Below are 24,152 nucleotides of genomic sequence, written 5' to 3' on the forward strand. Positions count from 1 at the left end.
CCTTAATACTCTCCCTTATAATTTCTATTGTACTGCTTTTGAAGTAAAATACCATGCAGCAGTGTGTCTGGTTGCTGAGGAATGAAAGTGCTGTACCTGCTTAGCATGAGGCTTTGCTGTGCCTTTGAAGCATGACATTAATAACAGCAATATATTTTACAGTATGTTATTTTCTGTTTTGAACATGTACTTGCCTTCTGATGGAGAAATGTTTTGAAAAAAATCTTGCTTTGTTGCGAGTCAGATGTCATAAGGCTTAAATTGCCTTTTCTTACTTAGGTGTCATGGCCTCGCACCACTACCGAGCGGCTGCTGGTGGCAATGTTTGATGGTGCTGCAGCTCAGTTCCTTGCCATCCTAGAAGCACTGTCTGATCGCAGCAGGAATCTATTGCCCCCTCATCCTCCTGTTCCTGACGAAATGCAAATTCGTGATGTCACTTCTGAGCTTTTTTCTGCAGGCCTAGAAATCCTCTCAGGTAAGAGTTTTTGTTCACAGAAGCAAAAACAGTTGGTAAGGAGCCTGGACCTCCATTTTATTTTGTTTTTGGTTTTTTTTTTTAATTATTATTAAAAAAAAAGTGCCTGAACATATATATTTGAGTTATAAAAATAGCATATATAAAAGCAGGTAGTCTTTCTTATCTCCACATAACAGAAAATAAAAATCTGTGTTGATCTCCATGGTCTATTATAATCAGTAAAAATCTGCAGCAGTTTATGCCTATATTCTCTAAGTAAACTGGAGTTCACTTTCTTTGTAGTGGCCTTTACAGGCTTTACTGTGCCATGTATTTATGGCTAAACCAGTGTTGTTAACACAGTGTTTTCACTACTACTGAGCAGTTCTTGCACAGCCTGAGAGCAGCTGGGTGGGGGTTGGGAAGCCAGGCAGGGTCAAAATACCATGGTGTTTGATGTATTCTATTTTTTTTTAAATTTCATTCAAAGTTAGGTGTAAAAACTTGAAAACTTGAGAAAAACACTGGACTTGATGGTTCATTCCACACTTTTTTTTTAAACTGGGCTCTGGGATGAATATAGCCCTGAGTATAGAGGTATTTTGTCAGTTGAAGGTTATATAGAGACTAAGTACACTTCAGAATGATATTTTTCTTGGTATGATTACTGGCTAATTAGAGCGTAACAAGTCTGATATATTATAAACTGACTTAATAAGCTGTCTATGTTGAAGGTGGAAAGAGCAATGGCACCAATCACTTTGGTATAATTAATCCATCATCTACTCTTCTGCAGTTGATGATAACAGGTAAGCTAAATAGGAATTTCAAAGGATTTTTTTTACCCAGTGGTATAAATACTCAGTGGACAGAATTAATTTTCATGTAAGTAACATTTCTATACATAAAGAGTCTGCAAAATGATGTCCTGTTTGGAGTGGTTCTGTGCAGGGTCAGGAGCTGGGTTTTGTTGATGAAGCTTGTGGGTCCCTTCCAACTCATGACAGTGACTGTGGTGTATTGTTAGAACTTGCTGAGAGTTCTAAGGACCAGGAAGTCTATTTTCTGCCTTACTGTGGTCTGGATAAATATGAAAAGTGAGACAATAGGCTCCCTATGTGTATATGAGTATTTTCTTACACAATAATGAGAAACTGCCTGGAAAGAAATTGCACATGTTTCTGTGCAATTTTTAAACCAAATTTTGGATAATAAGGATTTTTACAGGGTGATAAGCTCATCCTGCAACAGCAAGGACTAGATCCTTGGTATTCTATACACAGATATGTTAATATCAGTCATTTTAGAGCCACTTTTGAATGTACCAGGACATTGCCATATAGTTAAGTGGCCATGATGGTATTTGTTAAAAGTTTGGATTTTATGATCTTGAAGGTCTTTTCAAACCTTCATGATTCTGTGGTTGCAGATCCATCATTAAAGCATCCTGCAAGCATAGACATTACTATGAAAAGATAAAGCTATTGTTTCTTGTAAAGTTATTAAAACATCCTTCAAGTTTATGCTGACTATTGAAAAATGTGTGGACATTTATATTTATATTTATCAATACCCAAATTATGAAAAGAAATGAAATTAAATGTTCAATAAACTTCTGAATACATATATACAAAACAGAAAATATTTTTGTCATCACTGCAGGTGAAAAAGGGGTGTCTGGAGATGCTGCTGTGAAATTTGTAAAATTAGCTTTCAGCTATGAAGAGTGGAACGTGTTTTACTCTGCTCTTGAATTTGTTGATAATTTTCTTCAGGTAATCTGAATGTGATTGAGATGTTATTTATTTATTATTTTCTTATGAGGGTAAGGAGTATTCAAAATACTTATTTCAAAGACCAATTTCTATGTTTTTTTTCCCTCTCAATTAGGCTCAAGATGACCCAACATGGAAGAAAGCTGAAATAGAACTCAAACTTCTTGCATTGATGCAACCTATAGTATTCCCAGGAAAATATGAACGTATTTTTTCTATTAGTGATGATGGTGATAGCAGAGAAGGCAGCACACATCAAGGGTCTGAAAAGACACAGACAGTTAGAAGTGAGTGTTGTTCAGTTATAGCCATGTTTGAATTTCAAATATTTTTTCAGCAAGAGGTTTTGTTAATTATTTAAAGACTATGTAATATGGTTTGTGCAGTAGTCTGACAAAAAGTAGTAATTGAGAAAATGCCACCTATTTTTTCCAGTTTTCATTTGTCAAAATATGACTTAATACTATTTCTCTTAAGTGGGAAAGGCATGATGTATGTTAAACATGTGTCAAGTTATAAGCAAAGATGCAAAATGATTTAATGTTTTCAGACAAGTTTTCAGGGAAACAGTAAAACAGTTCTTTGAGGATTTTTTTGTCTGTTCTTATACCTAATTTATGCAAAATTTCTTTACGTAGAAGCAAGAAAAACTTTTTAGAGCAATTGCAGTTTAATTCTTTGACAATCAAAGGCCTGAATATGTCTTGAAAACTTTCTGTTTCCTAGAAATAGAAATGCTCACTTTTCACAGAAGTGAATAAACTTGGAATTATGTCTCCACCTCTGAATTTACTGTTTCATAGACCATACTGTCTGCTGGCTTATACTCGTAAATCAGTTGACTCAGATGTTTTCAAACTTAGGTTTTAAATTAAATATAATGTGTTGCTTTCCTTTTCCCCCCCCTTTTTTTTTAATAAATGCTTTTTTTATGAATGTAGAGGAATCCTTAAAGCCTGGAGATCCTTTTCGTGATCTTATGATTTTGGCAACAACAGTGTTTTCCTACATCTCCACATCTGAGCAGGTAATAACAGAATTTGAGACATTTCTCCTCAATGTATCACTTAATCTGTGATGAATGTCTATAATTGAAGATTAAAGGAATCAGTTGCATGACTAACAAACTTCAAGAATATAAAAAGTGAAAAAATATACTTATGAATATTATCAGTTTATGCTTTAAAAAATGGTTTATATTTTAAAAAATGCTCTGTAATCAGTTACTTTAAAATGCTTGTTGGATATTAAATCTATTTGGAAGTCCATAGGGCTGATTTCATGTTTCAGCTCATAAAGCAGAGATCGAATTTCTTTACATGTTGGATTTAGGTGGGCAAATATGTTCCTCTGTGGCAAACACTTCTGCAATATTTATAGAAATGGGGGCAGCTACCCTAAGGAATGATAATGCCTTCTTAACAGCACTATGTCTGCAATTTAAGGTGAATTCTCACTGCAAAAAACTGAAACAAGCAGCAGCAACAACAAAACCAATGAGAGTGGGACTCTGTGCTGAAGTCTCCACTGTAGAAATAATCCCATTATGTATCTGATGATTTATTCCACTGTAGAAATAATCCCATTATGTATCTGATGATTTATTCCCTGAGTAACCACTTCTACTTGCTCAAACTGAGATTTCCCCTTAATGTGCTACTGAGAGGGGAAGAAATTATAGTGTAATGTCACTACTACTAGCACTTACATTGAAATAGTTTGTCATCCAAAAGACTAATTAAAATTTTTCCTTAGGAAAAAAAAAAACGTTTTGATAACATGGTATATATCTTAACTGCAAAATTTATTTTAGATATAATTTGAATATTGCCACAATTTGAATGTAACTGGAGCATACACATTTTTAAGTTTAGTGTAGTATATTTAGCCAAAGTATTTTGCCTGTGAGGTATCCCACAGATATCCTTAGATAGCATGATTTGTCAGTTCTTAATGTGACCTCTGTATGGAGGCCGTTATCTGCATTTAAACTCTGCTGGTTCTTCTACACTTTCCTGCAAATCTTCTTGGTCTTTTGTCCAGAGAAGAAAAACAAATTTGCCCCTAATTAACAGAGCATTCACTGATGGTGAAGTTGCATGATATATAGCTGAGACAATCTAGCAGCTTGCTGCCACCAAATCAGGGGCAAAAATAATTTTGATTTATGTTTTTTTCTCCCTTCAGTTTCATTATTAACATCCCATAAATCTTATGCACAAACATATGGGAGTATAAGTAGTGTGCATATATCAGGTTTCACTGCACCTGAGATACTAGTTCAACTCTGCTATAACTGGTGATAAAGATGTTCAGAATGTGTTCAACACATAGATGGACTCTATTACCTTTTAAAATGTGTTAACTAGGAGGTTAACTGACTAGAGTTTTGAATTTATTAATTATTCTCTTTGCAAGATGCAGATAGGGTTTAACATTTCTTTCACTTGTTAGATATTTCAGACCAAATTTTTTTTCTAGTTGTTTGTTTTTCACTGCTTCATCATCTCAAATGCACCAACAGCCTATGAAAGTACTCTGTCAAGGAAAATGAAACTATTAATTTAGATTTTCTTCTGCAAATATTTAAATATTTTAATAAAAATAAAGTTTCTACAGAATCTATTGATTTCAGCATTATAGTTGATTTGCTCTCTCATATAATTTTAATCTCACTGATTTTCTTGTCTATGTTCATTTTAAAAACTTGTCAATAGAAAAAAAAGAAATAAACTCCCCAAACCTCTAAACCCACTTATATTGTTGAGAGAAGAAAAGCTTGGCTGGTCTACCAGAAATTATTTTTAAGAACTATTTCTAAAACTTTCAAAATGTTGTCATCCCTTATAAGAAAGTGGCATATTTTATTTACTTGTGTTAAAAAATGTTGAGACTGTTTATGTACTAGGTTATTTGTGTGTTTATATGCCTACCCATTTCCACAATTATATTGTTTTTTCTTTTCAGAATGTCCATCCTGACAAAGAAATACTTGTTGATGTAGTAATGTGTTTGTGGCAGAAGTGTAAAATGGAACTTCAGCAAATCCAAACAAGTGGAAGTCACTGCTTAGAATATATCCACAAACACCAAGCTTACCAAGTACTCCTTCATTATAATCTATTTCTCTTAATGTGAATGCAGTCTCTTATAGTAAAGGCAGTGAAATACTGGTATTCAGTCTAAGTACCTTTTCTTATGGTAAAGTGCAGATAAATCTTCTTCAAAAAAATTAATTATATGTACACTTTGAACACGCTGTGCTCACATATGCCAGTACCAAAATATTCTCTTTTTGTAGTAAAGTGACCCACTGTCTGCAAGTGGGCCACAGTGGTAAGAAGCTAAATCTGTGAAGACATTTGGGCAGGATGTAAGAAGAAGCATTTGAGATGTTCTGGCAGAAAATATCAATGTATTTCAAGAAAGTTCCCTAGATCAATTTAAGGAAGTGGCAAAAACCTTACAACTTAAGACAAGGGAGATAGAAGTCAACAGTAGAATAGTATTCAGCCCATGGGATAGAGTCACAGCCTTACCTTGAATTCGTCCTGTGGGTGAGAGGCTCTTGGTGAAATGGGCTGTCTGGGCTTCCAGTTGGTGCAAGCAGTTTCTGGAGGAGTTAATTTTGTGACCCTATATAGTATAATTGTTTTCCCCAGAAGGTAGTGTACAGTTATTTTCCTCTATATGTACAACAGCAACTCTTTTATTCTGAGTTTAACTGGGAAGATCTGGAGATAAATGAGAGGCATGTAATCAAATCTACTGGAAGGCTTACTGCACTAGAGCAAGGTATAAATGTTATGGCTGTAGAACATTTATAAAACTTTCCAAAAGGAATGGCAGGAATAATAATGTTCTAAAATAAAAAAAAAAGTCTGCTCTCTGAAGGAACAGGGGCTATGGAACAGTATAAATTCAGCATCTTAGTCTGGTGAAATTTCAAAAAAGAACCCAGATCCAGGAGACGAGTTGTGTGTATGCTTGTGAATATTTTTAGACAATTTTAAGTGCAAAACCTTGTCTACCTCTGTAATGCATAAAGGTCGTCCAAAAATTTGTCTCTGACTTGATTCTTTTTCTTGCCCATTTCCTCATTTTTAGTGGGTTCATATACTCTGGATAATGAATGAAATAATTGAGAAGAGCAACATAGCAGGCACTAATGTAATGTTTGCAGAGATAACCTTATGTATTGCTGTAATACTGGAAAATGTAGCTGATTCTACAAGTGAATCTAAGGAAAAAGAAGGTAAAACTTTCAAGAAAAAAAAAAGAGTTTTCTGAGTTTTCTTTCATGAATGACTTTAAAAATTGGAACTTTTCTGAGCTGAAAACTAACATGCTATTCAAAAAATATTATAAAGAGATTGTTGAGAGTAGAAGAACAGTGTTTTCGCACACAATTTCACCCATTATTGGAGCTAATGAAACCTGGTTTTCCAAGGAGTTATGATTTCTTTCCTTACATTTCCAGTTCTATTGAAGTAACCCATTTTGAATTACATCTCTTACCACTCACTCTCCTCACAGGTCTTCTGTGTCTCTTAGCCCCTTCAAAGTAGCTTCAGATCACTGTTATTTTCTCTGAATATGGGCTAGGCAAAACGCAGTTATGTACTGTAGCTCATTTGGAGCCTTCAAATGCTGGTTGATTAGTTGCAGGCCAAAGAAAAGGGGAAAATATTGAGATCATACTGAATCTTTTGCATTTTTTGGGTCATCAGTTTGGTTTTCTTCTCTACATATTCTTGATTTTTGTACAGTAATTCAATTGTTTTTGAGGTTGAATTTGGCTGACATTATTACCAATGTATGCTACCACAATCACATTAAACAAACTTCCTTCCAAAACCTGACTAATGCTGTAAAATAAGAATATTTAGACATACTTTAAAAGCTCTCTGTTGTATATTTTGGAATATGAATAAAAAATCTCATAAATGTATTACAGTAACTAGAGAGTAAATGTTAAGGATCTTATTAGACCATATCTAGAAACAGAAAGTAATGATAATAGTTTTGCACTTTTGGAAATAAATCTTGGGAAATGACTATTTTGTTATTAAGATAGAGTAGGTATTGTTTTTGGTGGTGTTATGAAAAATCATAAGGTTCTTAGAAAGAATAAATGAGAACCTCATTGTAGCACCCCTTCTTTTCCATTCAGTTTAAATATGTCTTTCTGAAGGAAAAAAAAAAAAAGCTGAATAGGAGCCATTGGTCAAAACAGGCTGACAGTCAAGCACATGCTTGTGCTGAAAATAACCTATTTACTCAATGAATACTAAGTTTTTTATGAGGAAGAGACAGTGAATAAGCAAAAACAGGCATGAAAAAGTGGCACAAGGAGTGACTAGAAGGTTGTTCCTCTCAAAGCACAAAAACAAATATTTCAGCAAAGAAATGAAATTAGAGTTTAACCAAGAACTAAAAAATGTTCTTTTTTTTTTGAAGAGGGAAACATAGGTTTGGATGTAGTCTTCATAAATGAAAGTAATTTAAACAATCAAAGCAAACTTTTAAAAGCTGATAATCCTGCTTCAAGAAATATTAAAATGAAATACTATTTATCATATTAACATGACCTCTTATTCTTAAAAATTGTTCTATAAGTGAAATTAACTGTGAATTAGATAGTAATAGCTTTGAATTGATTTTAAAATGGAGAATTTATATGAATGCTACAAAAATATGAGGAACTACAGAGTAAGTCCTAGTTTCATTAGCTTGGATATGATGTGGCTATGAAATATATGGTACCTTTAAAATACATTATTAGCTAATAATATAGTGTATTAGCATAACTGTACATACATTGCTGTGTGTCTAAGCCCTGAAAAGCTCTTCAAAAACAATATCATTACCTCTCATAGTCAAACACTGAAGAACAGAATTATTGCCAGACTCTGAAATTAGAAGTAGAGCTGATTGAATGGTGCTGAAATTTACTGGATTTATTTGATTTTCACTTCTGCTTTTCTTCCTATAAAAAAGGAGGAAGTGCTTCTCTTTTGCAAGACGAAGCCTGTGATATGCCTGAAATACTGATGGTAACGTCCAATTTATCTTCATTGATACATTGGTTTTGAATAGAATAAGAATACTGCTTGAAGCCTTTCATACGATTTTGTATGTAGTTTCACAAAGATGAAATATTTCACGCAATCCTATTAGTGGAGAGGCAAAAAAGGAAAGACATTTTTTCCAATTAAATGAAATTTGAAAATTTTCCCTGCATCTTTCTTATCAGTTCTTTTTCTGGAAGGGATTGTATTTGAAAGTTTTTTTGAAAGCATGATCATAGTGATTTCCGCTGTATACCTTTTTCTATGCCAATCTATAGTACCAGCCTTAAATGGTTCAATGCCCCATTTTATTAAGATGGTAGAAATTTTAGTCCTTGCTTAATTTGGGAAAATATTTTGGGTTGTGTTTTTGCTTCCTTCTTTTTATAAGGATCATGTGGAATACATGAAACATTCTGAGTGTCCTTGCTTTTGCTCAGCATTTTGTAGTATTTTCCAATCAAATGACTTACTAAAGCATGTTAAGGACAAATATGATTTAGCCTGAGGATTCAGGAGTTTGTCAGTCATATATCTTAATGCTAACACATATGGACAGGGTTTAGTTCAGGGACAGTCTACTTAAAGGTGGTGTTTCCTGAAAAAACTGTGTTTTCTTAGTAGCGTTGAATGGACTATTGGAAAACTGCAAATATTATGTTCAATTTAATTCTTTAAGTTCCGTCTTACTCTGCTATAAGCTGAGTAATATTTCTTTTTGAGCTGAAAAAAAATCAACCCTACTTAAAATTTAAAACATTGATATTAGTATATTAAAGTATGGGGAGCAGCACCTATGTAAAGATAGTCTTATCTATAGATGTAAAGATAGTTTTAAACTTCAACAGCTAAAAAGAAAAAACACATTACTTTTGATCATCTATATTATAGTTTTTAATGTTGTCTAAGGAAATATGTTTATATGGGTTTTCATTTCAGAAAACGCCTACAGAGCAATTACAAATTGCTTATGAAATTCTCGAAAAAGCACTTAATGACATGAACACGTCTCGGTTAATGACTCTTTTACCAGATGGAAAGTCAATATTTGACAGCTGCTGTATGAAGGTAAAGTTTACAAAAAGCTGCAACAAAATCTATCAGTAATACATTGTATTTTGATAATACAAAGTTCCTATTTTCTTAAAACTTAGAAATCTTAGCATTATCAAATGTACCTCATCTTACTGGCCCATGTAAGAAGAGACTAGAAAAATACCTCTGTGTATTAGTGTTGTGGTTTAACCCCAGCTGGCAGCTGAGCCCCTCACAGCTGCTCACCCAGTCCCTCACAGTGTCCTGGGGGAAAGGTAAAACCCAGAAAACTTGTGGGTTGAGATAAGGACAGTTTAATGGGCAAAGTAAAAACTGTGCAAACAGGCAAAGCAAAACAAGGAATTAATTCACCGCTTCCCACGGGCAGGCAGGAGTTCAGCCAGCTCCAGGAGTCCCTGTCACATGTAACTTGGGTGACTGGGAAGACAAATGCTATCACTTGAATATCTGCCCCTTTCTCCCTCCCCAGGGATTACGTACTGATTGTGATGTTGGAACATCCCTTCAGTCAGTGGGATCACCTGCCCTGGTTTTGCCTCCCTCCTCTCTGGTGGGGTGGTGTGAGAAGCAGTGCTGTCACAGCCTTGATGCTGTGAGCACTGCTCATCAGTAATGAACACATCCCTGACATGATCAACACTATTTCCAGCACAAATCCAAACCACTGCTCCATATCAGCTACAATGAACTAGCTCTGCCTTAGCCAAAGCCAGCACAAGTTGAAAGGGTATTTATTTCAATAATAACTATGAACTCCTTTAGGCTTTCTTTAACATTTTCTTTTGAAATAATGATAATATATTGTTTTATTTTATAAAATAAAAGCAGAAATACTTTTCATATTTATTGCTTGCAACTGTTTATTATCAAGATAAAATTTTGTTCTTGATGTGAGTTCAGGTTTTCTAAATATTTTCATTTAATATCAATATGATATTTGTTATATGGATTGGTAGCACAGTAAAATATAGTTTTTACAGTTTTGTCTTTATTATTGATCCAGTTTTCTATTGATTCTCATATTTTGTCTAGTTCTCTTTGTCCATTATCTGTGTTGTCTCTGTCTGGTCACTCTCCTTTCCATGCTTTCTTGATTGACTGCATATTACACAAATGTGACAAATATCAGTGTTTGTCAGTTTACTGAAATATCAATATCAAGAAAAATGCAGTAACCTAAGTAATGGAAGTTTGTATTTGCTTAATTGCCACTTCCTATTTATTAGGTGGACTCAAATGATCAGAATTTGAATTCTGTTTTGGGATGTGGTGATGATAAAACAGGAACCAGTAATGGTTTTGTAACAGATTTACACTTGGAGCTCATTCAGGCCCAACATCGAGTAGCTGTGAAACTTCTTAAAATTACCCAAGGTAGGTTTCAGTAAAGTGAAATGATCTTTGACACTTGATTAGAATCTTTTTTGCTAATATATTCTGTAGTACTAAGAAATAAAGGAGTATCTGCTTTCTGGAGAAGAGCTGATGTTGGGCAGCTTCTATGCCACATATAGACAGAAATATACTGAATTTGCAGAATTTAGATTTACATTACCCTAATCTGCAACTTCTACTTAACCAATGGGAGTTAAACTTTGCTGCAACTAATGGATTTCATTCCTAGACAGTTGGTTATTGTATTTTAGTTATGATACTAACTTTTACAATGCCAGTAAAGAAAAATGTTCTGCAGGTTTTTTTTCTGTCATGCTAATTTTCTCTCTAGAGACTGACTTGAATATTTTATTCAATGCTATTTGTAATTTGAATGTCTACTCCTGTGAAATTGTCTCTGTATGTCAGCAGATACTCCATTCTTGCCAAATGGCTTCTGAAAAAAAACTCAGCTTGTTCTCATTCTTAGAGTTGTTTTGTTTTTTTTAAATTAAAACCTAGTATGAATTTGACTCTGCAGAGCTACACTGTGCCCTGCTCCCTATGATCAAACAAAACCTCTCTTTTTCTGTGGTGTTAATATAAGTACTAAAGATGTTAGGCAGGAGGGTGAAATATTTCTAGTGGTGTGATCTGTACAAGAAATTCTACTTGAACAAAAAAGAGAATGTGAGATGGAGCAGAGCTTTACTGTAAGACTACATATTAACCTCTCACTCAATTTTTTGCAATAGCACTATCAAATAGCTTGGTATTTCCTTCCCACACAGGTGCTCAAATTGTTGACAGAAGTCCTAAGTCTAGTAAGTCTCATGAGAAGAATATTGAAGATTTCCAATACTTATCAGGTAAGACTTATTACTTAAGATTTTAGAAGTATAATAAATTATTGTCATGGTTTTATAAATGTCTTAAAATACCTGTTTTTTAGAGGAACTTATACTAAAAAAAATTAAAAGGAATAAGCTATCCAGAGCGATCTTTTTGATGCAAAAGGCTGCACAGAAATTCCCTGAAGATTTAACTACTACTTCCCAAAGACAGCTACTGGAGGTAATGAGAAAAACTTTTGATGGAACTTCTTTACCATTAGCACAGTTTTTCATGTTCTGTGTAATTAAGACAAGTAATACTACTTCTTATAAGAACAAGAAAAATGAAGGAACTTGAGGGTCATTGTGTGTTTTTAACTTCTATTTTTTTTTCTATTTTCCTGAGAAGTTTCAAATAATAAAGTGACCTTAAAACAAGGAAAGAGTACATCCCCAAATCTTGTGCATACATGCAAATTTCAGGAAATCTGAGAATAGATAAGATCTTCTATACTGTAGCTCCTGAATTTTGCAGTTATGAACATAGATCTTGCAAAATGTCAGTCAGGTTTCCTTACTGTAACCTTTGACATTGTTCTTTTTTTGAGATCTCCAAGTCTTCTTAGAATACTTCAGCTGGTGATGATGACATTGACTTTATTTATTTTTTCTAAGAAAAACAGTTTAGATATTGGGATTTTGGAATTATTGGAACTAAAAGCAGAGTCTTCCTGGGTTCGTTTCAGTCTCTTGAAATCAACTAGAGTATTTCCATTGATATTTGTGCCAGCACCTGTCCATGAAAATTGCCTGCTCATCAACAGGGCTTGAAATTTCTTTATAGTCTGTACAACAGATAACAGAATCTGCAATTTTTACCATATAATATATAAAAGAGTATTTTAAACAAGGTTACTAGAAGTTAAGTGCAAATTTTTCTTTTAAGTACAAATTTAGAAGTGTGATAAGTAATACACGTATTTATTACACCAGAAGAATGCAAAAACTGAATTAGAAAATGCATACATTAAAAATATCTCTCATATATTTATAAAATATGTTACTTATGAAAATCATATCAGATTCTTTGATATAGTATGCAAATTAAAACTGTAGTCACCAGTGAAGACTTACAAATATTTCCCAAGAAATATCTGTTTATCCCAAACAAACATTTACTGAGATCTTGCACTGACCTTCACTACATTTTGCTTCTGTGCACTTTTCACCAAGAAAAATGTAGATAAAAAAATAGAATATATCTGCAGGTAGTTACCAGAAAATATCAGAATTTATTTTGTCTGGACAAACTTAGTATTAGCTCCTTTGATATTTGTTTTATGATGAAATATTTAATTATATGCTCAATTTATTTTCCTGCTTGAGGTGGATGGTGCTCACTTAATAAGCAGCAAATCCATACTTTTATTTTCATGCTTTTGCTTTTTTTAAATTGTAGAGTTTCATATAGAATTGCATCTTCTGGTCTTTGCTCCGGTAATCAGCACAATATGCTACAAGTCTGTTTTTATTATGTAGCAAACTAGGAAGCAGTTTATTTTATTTTGAGAAGCATACAAATAACCATTTCTCATGAAGTAAAGAACTAAGTATATCTACTTCTGAGCTTCTGAGTCATAAGTGCTTACTCAGTTGCATCATACTGCTTAATAAGATGCTGTGAATTTTTATTATTTCTTTTACTGTTGTTTAATTCTTTCTTCCTGTCCTATATGTCTAGTTGGACATCCAAATTTTTTACAGAATTGGATACTCTGATAGCTCTTGTTGGCCAGTTGTAATATTGAATTTACGTGATTAAGTTAATATTATGGTGCAAGTTTATGACAGAGGCATGGATAAAATGTATTTTATCTCAGGTCAAGCATTTGGGGTTTTTATGGTGACATTTGGCTTCTTCAACCGCACGATTATTCTTGCTCATCTTGCAACACTGACACATTATTATCTTCCAAGTTCTACAATTACTGAAGTATAGGTCATGCAGTACCACTCTCAGTCACAACACCATCTTTATTCAACCTGGGAGCATTTTCACCCTTGCACTAATCAGAAATATATCCTCAGACAAGAGCATGATACTTTTAATTAAAAATTGTGTCATAGGACTGCTTACTGTGGAGAAGTATAGTTTTTAAGGAAGCAATGAAGCTTCAAACTGCTGATTGCAAAAGTTGAATGGTTGTGTGATGGAAAGAGTCTCTGTATCTTGTTCTTTATCTTGTATCCTTCCTATAATGTGTCCCCCTAGGGTGGATGCAACACTAATCTAAAGGATGAAGGAATGAGGTTGAGTGGTAGGGCTGTGAAAATGATTAGCTATGCAAAAGGCTCTATTAAATCTTAGCTCCCTGTTTCACTCTTTTCACCATAAATCTGAATTATTTTCATAATTTTTGGACATGAGATTCCAAGATTACTCAGTCTGTGATCTGACCCACTATGGTGTAGTCTTCTAAACATATGAGGACAGAAACCAGGAACTGTTAAGGTGCAAGATTGTAGGATTCTCAGTGAATTACTAATATATTGGAATTTTTTTTCATTTTATCTTTCAGACTCAGCTCAGCCTAAATCCTTGGTCCAGTGTAGGATATTAAAAGGCTTCAAATAAAATTTCTAGTTGTAGGAATATGTAATTTCTTGTCTCTACACAAAATGTAATCCTTGTTAATCTCTGTGAGTTGGCCTTTTTGGCTTTGATATGCACTGAACAGCTGCCACAAGTAAAGATGCAGAAGTACTAAGTTCTTAATGTTAAATTGCCAAGTTAAGTTTCTCTTGAACTGGCAGTGAAATCAAGGTGAAGAAACGTATCAATCTGCTATTCAGTCAAGTAATAAAAAAGTATAGCCTTGATCTCCAGCCAAATGGCCACATAAGGGTGTCCACACATCTTTGACAGCTGACTGTCAGTCAGCTTTCAGCTGTCTACAGATAAACAAAAGGAAAATGGCTTAGCCCTACTTTTTCTGGACCCACATTCTCCTCCTTTTTCTTTATTTGTAGACTTTATTCTTTCCCCTCTGTTTCTGAAGTATAAAAAATTCAGTCCAACTGCTTCTACATTTCCTCTAGAAATTCCACAGATTAGGTTTCCAGCTCTCTCCTAAACAGGAGTTGGTATCTTTTTTGTTTCTTGTTGGAGTTAACTGCTGGCTGGCACTAATTGCTTATAAACATTATATGTGATCACTCTCTTTTTTCCTATAGACTCTTCCAAAATTGGATATGCTTCTTTTGTAGGTAGCCCCACATTCTGTAATTATGAAATTAATCTGCATATATAAGCTTACACAAAGTACCATTCTTCCTCATTTAGGATGTAGGATAATATGAAAAGCTACTGAAAGTCCTCTACATAGCATGAAACTTTCTATGACAACTTGAAAACAATGTATAAAATTTAAATCTGTTTGATTGTTATAATTTAATAGTTTTCTCTTTTGTTTTCATTTCAATCATAGGAAGCACTAACTTTAATTGAGCAAGTTGAAGCTGAACAAGGTGCATTGTATCGCAGTCTCAAAGAAGCTATGAGCAGCAAGAAAAAAAGCAGTACTCCTCCTCCTCCTCTGTTACTTTCTAGATCACATTGCTCCATGACATTTAAACCAGCCCCATTTGATTCAGATATTCAGGTAATGTTTTTCATGATGGCTGCATAAGAAATAGCTAAACCATACACAAGAGAAAAAGTTGTTTCAACAGTGCTATACCAACACATTTTTCTTTGTTCCTGAGAGGATTATGTTATTGTGATTTAATGAAGTATCCCTTTTTTTTTTTCCTCTGTGAGTCAGTTTTCCTCTGTGACTCACTGTTTTGATGTTCACATTTGCATGAGACTTCTTAAACTTGTGCATCATGTCTCTTGGTGCTTCTGTTGTCTAATACTTATTCCAAATATCAAAAGCAAATTTTCTTGCGTAGGGGTTGACATACTCCTAGTTACCCTCTGAAGAGAGACAAGACTGTTGCATCATGTATGCAAAAAATCACAACACTGAAGTCACTATTAATGAAATGTTGAAGTGACATAGTTCACGTGGAAATAATCCACTTTCTGTTGAACACATAGAGTCACTATGGACTATGTGGATCATAGGGGATATTAGGAGAGGTCTCTTGTCCAACCTTCTGCTCAAAGTAGGGTTGGCTGTGAGACTAAAACACTTTGCTCAGTCAGTCAGAGTGCAGTCAGTTCTGAAAACTTCCAAGAATAGAGACAGCTTCTCTGGAAAGTGTGTTCCAAAAGAGCAATATGCTCATATAAAACTTCTTATGTACAGTTGGAGTCTCCCTTGCTTCAATTTAGGTTTATTGTTTTTCATTCTCTTACCATGCACTAGTGTGAAAAGTAAATGGCATCTACTCATCTTCCTTCCTTTGCTAATCAAGTAATTTTATCACACAGTCCAGTCATGGTGGTCAGCCCTGATTTTCCCTTAGTAAATCCCTTCTGACTGTTCTAAATCACCTTATTCTCCATCCCATGTCCGGAAAGGATTCAAACAGGCTGAAGTATGAAAAATTCATTAGCTTCAGTTTTATGGAGAAAGAAATTTTCATAGTGATTTTGCAAGCTTCTTCAAAATAATCATGTGTATCACCCCATAGAAACTCAAATCTTATTAATTGTGGTAAGAATATTCCTGTGAACAGTTGTTTCATAACCTGCAGTTTTCTTGCAGTTTTATTACTAAATTTCAAATAATTTTATTAGGGAAAAGTTTATCATTTTTGTCCTTACTGAATCTAAAATAAAACTTTAAAAAACCTCAAACTTTAAAGTTTGGTAGTTAATTTCTTTTAGTATGTGTTCCAACTTCTTTTTGTTTGATATAGGAGGGTGAATGCAGCATCTTGGGCCGCTAGATGGCGAAGTGTGATTATTATTCTTATAATTTGAGGCCAGGTAGTCTAGAAGACCTTTTTTTCCCTGAAGTTAACATATAGCTGTTGAGCAGACAGGAAAGGTATTTTTTTAATGTAGAAGTTGTTAACTGAATACTTCAGATTTAGTTAGTTTCTTAGGATAAAAGTGTGCCTCGGATTTGATTAGACATATATAGTTCTTGTACTAGGAGTCAAAATACCGGAGAGATTTTCAGATCTTAAGGCTCATTTACTGAAAATAGTCTCCTCCATTTCAATAACACCTTGTGAAAAACAGTCAACAGGGGAACACCAACAAATGTCACAATGTAGACTTCTGTAAGGCCTTTGATATGGTCCCACATGACATGGCTGATCTCCAGATTGAAGAGACATGGATCTGATGGATGGACACAGCCAGAGTTGTAGTCCATGGCTCTATGTCCAGGTAGTGGATGGTGATGAGTGGGGTCCCTTAGAGCTCACTCTTGGGACTGATGCTCTTTAGTACCTTCATTGATGACAGACACTGAGAGCGAGTGCAGCCTCAGCAGGGTTGATGACACAACAGAAGGAAGAGGTGTCATGCCTGCATTTGTTTTGCCTGATTTTAAGGATCTGTCCTCAAGTAGTTTGCTAAATAGGAACCCAGTGCCAACTTTAGAAGAATACCATTGCAGGGATAATAATGGATCAAGGATGAATAATGGATCTAGGTGACTTTAAATCTATGACCTCTAGAGTCTGGGCTTTGGGATAGCATTGAGCAACAGGTAACTCAAGGTGGGGTTAGGATAATAGAGAATCATCTGTTTTTATTGCCACTAGTATCTAGTTTTCCAGCTAAGTAAATTAATTGATGTTTTTAGTGCAGTTAGACTATACTTTTTTCAAAGTAAGTTGAGTGGTTTTACAGAGACTGTTTTCACAAAATTTGTACATTCTTCATTAGGCAAAAATTGGAAACAATACTGTGCATCAAGTAATTTTGTTCTCATTTTTTTTAAAGGTTTCATGGTACTGTATTTTGGGCTCTGTAGCAGGAGGAAGTAATATGAAAGTAAGGTTAAATAGCAATAAACTTCAAAATTCAGGAGAACAGGTAAGACAGAGGTAAAACTTGTTTAGTTAATTCTCTCTTCCTGTTAAAAATTCCAACTCCAAATCATTCTATCTGACACATTTTTTAAAATCATTTAACTGGCTAAGCCTTTGACAAACTCTTCTATCTTTACACCAAAAAGCTTCCAGGAATCTTCTTTGAATAAGAAAATAAATTACTCAAAATCATCAAGATTTAAACAAATCTGTACCTTGTTATAAGTATGTTTTCTTGAGTAATATCTAAGAAATGCCAAAGCAAAAGAACGTATATTAAGTATTTCTAGAGTGTGCTCCAGACACTACTCTTTCCAGGAATTCAAAAAAAGAGAAATTCTAAACAAATAAAAATTTGTTATTCTTATTAATTGTGTAACTTCTATCAGGTATTTCTTCTAAAGAAGACATTGCCTTACTTAAAGCTGCTAGCATGATACTATAACTTTTTAAATAACCTTCTCATTCAGACACAGTTTAGTCTAGGTTCATGCTCTTTCCCTTTCATTCAGTAAACATGTGGTATGGTGAATCATCCCATGCATCTTTAATTCCTTATGGCTGATCATGTTGACTGTGTTGGTACTTCTATGTTATTTGTTCATTACAATTTGACCTTTAATTTATTGGATTTTTTTTGTATGTTTGCTTATTTGTTGTTTGGTTTGGTTTTGTATTTTTAGGTAGTTTTTTTTTTTTTCCTTTGAAACACATCCTGGTGTTTCTGCACAGACTGAGAAAATTCTGGTTTTCATTCACTCTTGCCTGCTATTGCATTGTTCTCCTGTATGACAACAATGAACCATCCAAATACTGTGCATTTTGTGATTTAAGAAAAGAGCAAGAAAGCTTCAGCATTTCCTTGTCAGCTTCTGTGGTCTAACCTGTCACTGATTGCCTCAGTGATCATTTTTGTATCTGGAAATCTTCATTAAGAGTTCTGTTCTTTGCAGGGCAGGTCTCATGCTTTGTGACATAAAAATTATGTCAACCTCTTTTGCCTGATGTTTCAGGCTTTCCTGGCTTTGTAAGCAAGCACTATACTAACACTGATGGACTTGTGTTTGGTGACAGAGAAGGAATCTGCACCCTTTGTTCCCCTGGCTCCTCTCCTTAAAGGAAAGTGTATGAGAAGAGAAGGTGTGTCTAGGTACTGGCAATAGAGGCTTTGATGTTATTCCTGATACTCTGATCATCAAATCCACAAAACCGAGCTTCCTGTGATGTTTAGCGAGTTAGTTTCAATATTTCATCCCATATCAGATGAATTAAGTGTTTGCCAGGTGACTTTCACAACCACTGTCAGTTGTTTTTTCTGTGAATTTGCTGCAGTCCATCCAAGCCACTGACCAGCTCTTAGCTCTGACAGGCACTGGAGACACACAGACCTGAAGTTAACCATACACCTCTGCAATGGAACTTCTGTTTGCTTTAGGATATGCTTTTGCAAAATGCTGATCTGCAGAAAAATTCTCTATCTGCTGACTTCAATTAAAAATGTTTGGAGTTCTTGGGGATAGAATAATCTATCAGTTTATCATAAAGGGATGTTGCAGACTGCTGTACACTTATTTCTGGTCTGCTGGTTCAGGATTCAGCCCCAGCATCCTCAAGGGATTTCAGTTGTTCAAAGGTCTCCTTATGAAGGACAGACTGTTTGAATAAGAGCATTGTGCTGATGCAGCATTATGATGATCTAGATTCTCATAGTATCCTTCCATCACTGTCACTTGTTTCTTGTTTCAAGACCCTTGAAGTCTTTAAATCTTCCTTGTGTAAGTCAGCTTGGTCACAGAGAGGAAGGTGGAAAATCCTCTTAGGAGTGAACCATGATGTTCAAGTGGAGGTATACAATTACTTGAAGCAAAAACAAAGATCTTGAAAGTGTTGTTTGCTTCACAGCTTCCAAAATGCTGTTAATGGTGCTGAAAAGAAGCAGAGATATCTCTGTCTACATCTGATACAAGAAGGTGCCATGTATGAAGGAGAGCAGTATGGTCTTTGTCTGGAAGCACAGCTCAGGGACAGAGTGTTTCAGCTCAGTGACTGCAAGCATGGGCAATCACTGTGTGAATGTTCAAATGGACATATGTACCTTAGAAAAACATCAGGTCCTGGTACTTAACTGTTCTTTTAGGTTATGTGCTCTCTGTACACATCAGCATTCCAGAGAAAACTGATCTTTTATTTTCACCTACCATATCATTGTTTTCTCATTGTTTTCAAGAATTTAATACAAGAATCTAGTATATTATGTGCTATTAACCTGGATTGTACTTTGTATCCAAGACCATTAAATAGTTTGTTTAATAATAAAAGTTTAGAATTTGAGATTTCTTTTGGTATGTACAGTGAGTCTAACTAGAAAAATGTTTTTATTGGTAGATACCGGCAGATGGGAAAATTCTCTTAGAAGTACAAGGGTTAGATGCCAATGAGAAATACATATTTGCTGTCGCAGCATATTCTTCAGATGGAAAACTTATTGGGGATGCCATTGGGCAAATGACTAAGCCAATCCTTGCCTATCCACCCCTTTCTGCTACTACCGTTCGAGCATATCTAACTCAGGTAGGGTTAGAATATGGTAATGGACACCTACTTTCATTTGGTTGTAATTACTTGTTTTCATTGGCTGATCTAAAACTGCATCTGGTAACAGCTTGAGAACTTCTGGCTGAAAGCTTGATAAGCACAAATCACAATTTTAACATAAAAATAGTATATCTAAGTAAGTTCATTCTTAATTCAAAATTATTAGAAGTGTCAGGTTAAGTGAAAAGGACTTGGATATTTTCTCACCTTTCTATGTTTTACAGTCTGCATTTAACTTCTTTCTTTCTTCTTTTTTTTAATAATCTGGTTTTTTTCATTTTTGTGGTTGAGACTAAGTACTAGAAATCATCTTGTTAGACATTATGTAATAAAAAATGTTATTGAACTTAGCAGATATCAAAGCCAACCATTTTCATATTGAAATTAGTTTTGTAGTATCTTGTGAAACACCACAAAGGTTGTCAGATCATTATAATTTTCTGTGCTCTTACAAAAGGGTATTTAAATCAGATTGTGACACAGAGAAAAGTGAAATTGTCTAACCATATAGAGAGATCATGGAGAACAGTTAGAAGCTTTCCTAAAATATTTCAGTGTAAGATGTATCCACATGAATTTATGCCTACTTACTTAGTTTACATCCTGCTATTCAGAGCAGAAGTGCATTCTGCAGTATTAGCAAAAGAAAAGTGGACCTAAATGAATTTATATGCCTTCAAGTACTGCAGCACAATGTCTGTGAAGTTTTCCACACAGGGCTGTTAGAGCATTGGTCAGCAGCCAAGGACCCCCTTTGCTTTCTCTGATGCTAAATCTGAACCACACTAATATTATTGCTGCATGTATTTTATTCAACTGTGTCAGGATATTCTTAGAGAAATTATAAATTAATGTGTTGTGGGTAGTTTTGAAACCTTATTTATCCTGTAATTTTGTCTGGCTTGGTTATTCCATGAGCATGTCAACTCACTGTTTCTTTGTTTTGTAGGCAGCCTATCAGACGGGCAATTTTAGATTAGCCAGAGCAGCATTTTCACCAATGTGGGATTACTTTGTTTCAGTTTCTTCTCCACTGCCTCCCAATGCAGCTGTAATTTCTGCAAGTAGTAATTTGACTATATCTGAAAAAAGGTAATTGGTGAAACAAAATTAAAATAATAATTATCTATCATTATGTTTTTATTATAGATGTGCACATTTTATTTAGAAGAGTTCCAAGTTGTGGAATTTTGTTCAGGCTTGTCATATGAAAAACATTCTGAAAGAAAGATTTCTAATTAGCAGAGGATTTTTGTTATTTATGGCACTGCTAATATTTACACACCTAATTCTTTATAATGGCTGTTTTCTTAAGATAATTGTAAAACATTTCCAAAGTAGATACTAGTTTTGTGTGATACATTTTCACATGCAAAATGTATCATATACATTAGGTTCTTGACTTTCCAATTAAGAGAGCAATAGATATCAGAGGTTGTGAACAGTTTGTCAAGAACACCAACCAAAACAGGTAAATGCTTGCTAATTTTGTTTTGGGGTGGCTATATAATGTGCCAATAATCTTTGCATATGCTAAATGGCTTTAGAGATATTTAAAATTTATTGTTTTATGAAAAAATTTCAAATGTTCAGCCATAATTATAGAAGGTTTTCATTGCCCAGCCAGAAATTTTGTAGTTACATTTACTGAAATTCAATAGATCCAGGCTCAGAAATACATCAAAACTAAATTTATTCCCCAATAAAAGATACTTAAATGAAATAATAGACATAAAATATTAAAAGAAATAGTTTTATATGCATGTCAGCTATTTATGATTTTATAATGAATTAACATCCAACATAACTGAATACAAATAATCAACTTCAGTGTCTGCCCTTCAAGTGCCACCACATGTCTGATACCAGGCATACAAATGCACTGAGTCTTGATGTTACGTGCCATAGCCATGGCAGCAGTTGGGATTTACAGCCTGTGGACTGCAGTGGTGCTGGCATAAAATCACTGTACATACTAGTTCATGGCTATGTGGGGTTTCTTAATCTATCCCTGGCCTAGGCAACAAAGCTGGAATAGTCATTGTGCTGTTTTCTGCGTTTGTTTTGTCATTACTATTTTTTCATTAGCAATTTTATTAACACATCCAGCGCTGAGATAACATTATAATGAGTCTATTTTCAGATAAATCAGATGAAGACAGGGAATTTTAAGCAGCTGTTCAAAGCAGTTTTGGGATTTTGCTTTTCTGATGGTTATGGCCAAGCTTCTTTTTTTTTTTTTTTTTTTTTTTTTTTTTTAATCAATTAACATGGAAGATTCTCACAGCTGCGGTATCAGGCAGTTCCAGTTTTACTGAGCAGTAGGTAAGAAATAGAATTCGCTGAAGGGACAACAGAGGGAGCGTGAAGGAAAGGAAACCTGTGTTTCCAGCCAGAAACCCTGGTGGCGGTATGGTATCTTGGTAATGTCAAGTGAGTGAATGTGTCTATTTGATCTTCCTTCTCGAGTTTCAGTCTCTTTCAGGAAATACAATCGAGAAGAAGGAATTTATTGCTTGTACTTCAAAATCATAGGATTTTTTTCTGTAACAAAAATACTAAAAAAATGCAACAAGTACAAATGCCCCTCTGTCCCCAGGAAAGGGGAAAAAAATCTAACAAAAAAATGTCTTGACAGAAAAGCAGGCAAAAGAGAAGAGATTCTTTTGAGACTTGTAATACAAGACATAAGTGTTGAAAAGGAGCCTGTTAGTAATACTTAGTAACAGACTTCACAACTGCGTGTATCATTGTCAGAATACAGAACAATGTGTAAAAGGAGACAGGGAAAATAAATAAGCTGTTGCATCTGAAGTTTTCAAAGACAGTTCAAAATTAGTTTCACCGGATTAGATGATGCAAATAAGGAAAAGTCTTAGATTAGTAGAAAGTGGATAGCAATTTCAAAAGAAGTTGTATTTTTATTTATTTAGCATTTAATTTAGAAATTCTAAGCAAATTTTTCAGTTTTAAATGTAACTCTTATTTCTAGAAGAAATTATAGTAATCCTTTTTGTCCATAATTTTAAAACTAAAACTTCATTTTATTATAATGCAGTGTCAGGCATGCAAGATCTGAATCTTAATTAACATGTTTTTACCATTCTTTTGCTTTTGTATTTTATAGGTTACGTTTTGAAGCTGTATCTCAGACTTCTCCTATTACCTTGAACCTCTTTTTGAGGAATATATTTGCTGTTTCTGATATTAATGTTGTGGAAGGAGCACTTTTCTGTGATTCCATCTGTTCCAATGAGATGTTTTATAAGGAGCAAGTATGTGTGGTTTAAAATAATATACTGGATTTGATTTTACTTTTTCATCAGCTTTATTTCATCATTGCAAGATAGATGTGGCAATCAACTAATCCTATTTACAGAATACTCCATTTTCTGTGGGTTACATGGCCTTTATTTCTGAAGTATTTCAGAAACTGTTGATTATTTACATCCTGCTGGAATGATGGTTTCTGAATCAGTTATTGCCTGATCCAAAGCCCACAGATTCCTACTTAAAAAGATTTTTCTTGACTTCAGTGGTGGTAGACTTTAATATAAGAAAGAAGTATAATAATTGTTATTTTTGGTCCCATTAAGATTTACCTTGACTTTTTAATTTTAAACATTTATGCTATGTAATACATGCATTTTAATTAAGATGTGACTTGTAACAGGGTTTCATATTTTTAATATAGTAATATTTAATTTCAGAGTTTTTTATAAAAATGACAAAAATGTCATGTTAATGACAAAAACCACCCTTTCTTTTTTATTTGGATAGTTAAGCTTTGCCTTCTGTTTTATTGCATTCCTATTCCATTCCTTTCTTTGCTGAAGTACTTGTAAAAAATGCGAGCAGTTGATTACTCTGTGACTTTACAAGATCAACTCTCACTTGCAAGGACTGCAGCATATAACTTGAAGGGAAAGGAAGGATTTTTCCTTCCCTTGCCACCTCTGAGAGGCTAGCATGTGAAATTTCCACTCCGCAT

General features: G+C 34.3%; 1 protein-coding gene across 1 annotated transcript in view; it reads left to right on the forward strand.

Moving 5' to 3' along the window:
* The window catches only part of CFAP54 (cilia and flagella associated protein 54), a 101,573-nt gene that overhangs the window by 16,448 nt on the left and 60,973 nt on the right, over nucleotides 1-24,152 (forward strand). Inside the window, exons 9-25 of the mRNA XM_031507516.2 lie at nucleotides 280-478; nucleotides 1,195-1,269; nucleotides 2,123-2,235; nucleotides 2,351-2,522; nucleotides 3,177-3,262; nucleotides 5,203-5,337; nucleotides 6,343-6,490; nucleotides 8,236-8,291; nucleotides 9,246-9,374; nucleotides 10,589-10,736; nucleotides 11,528-11,605; nucleotides 11,689-11,810; nucleotides 15,058-15,231; nucleotides 17,478-17,570; nucleotides 19,952-20,137; nucleotides 21,111-21,253; nucleotides 23,289-23,436. Of these exons, the coding sequence (XP_031363376.2) occupies nucleotides 280-478; nucleotides 1,195-1,269; nucleotides 2,123-2,235; nucleotides 2,351-2,522; nucleotides 3,177-3,262; nucleotides 5,203-5,337; nucleotides 6,343-6,490; nucleotides 8,236-8,291; nucleotides 9,246-9,374; nucleotides 10,589-10,736; nucleotides 11,528-11,605; nucleotides 11,689-11,810; nucleotides 15,058-15,231; nucleotides 17,478-17,570; nucleotides 19,952-20,137; nucleotides 21,111-21,253; nucleotides 23,289-23,436 (2,205 nt within the window). The remainder of the gene's footprint in view (nucleotides 1-279; nucleotides 479-1,194; nucleotides 1,270-2,122; nucleotides 2,236-2,350; nucleotides 2,523-3,176; nucleotides 3,263-5,202; nucleotides 5,338-6,342; nucleotides 6,491-8,235; nucleotides 8,292-9,245; nucleotides 9,375-10,588; nucleotides 10,737-11,527; nucleotides 11,606-11,688; nucleotides 11,811-15,057; nucleotides 15,232-17,477; nucleotides 17,571-19,951; nucleotides 20,138-21,110; nucleotides 21,254-23,288; nucleotides 23,437-24,152) is intronic.

The sequence above is a fragment of the Lonchura striata genome, chromosome 5 (assembly GCF_046129695.1).
Source record: "Lonchura striata isolate bLonStr1 chromosome 5, bLonStr1.mat, whole genome shotgun sequence".
Taxonomy (NCBI): domain Eukaryota; kingdom Metazoa; phylum Chordata; class Aves; order Passeriformes; family Estrildidae; genus Lonchura; species Lonchura striata.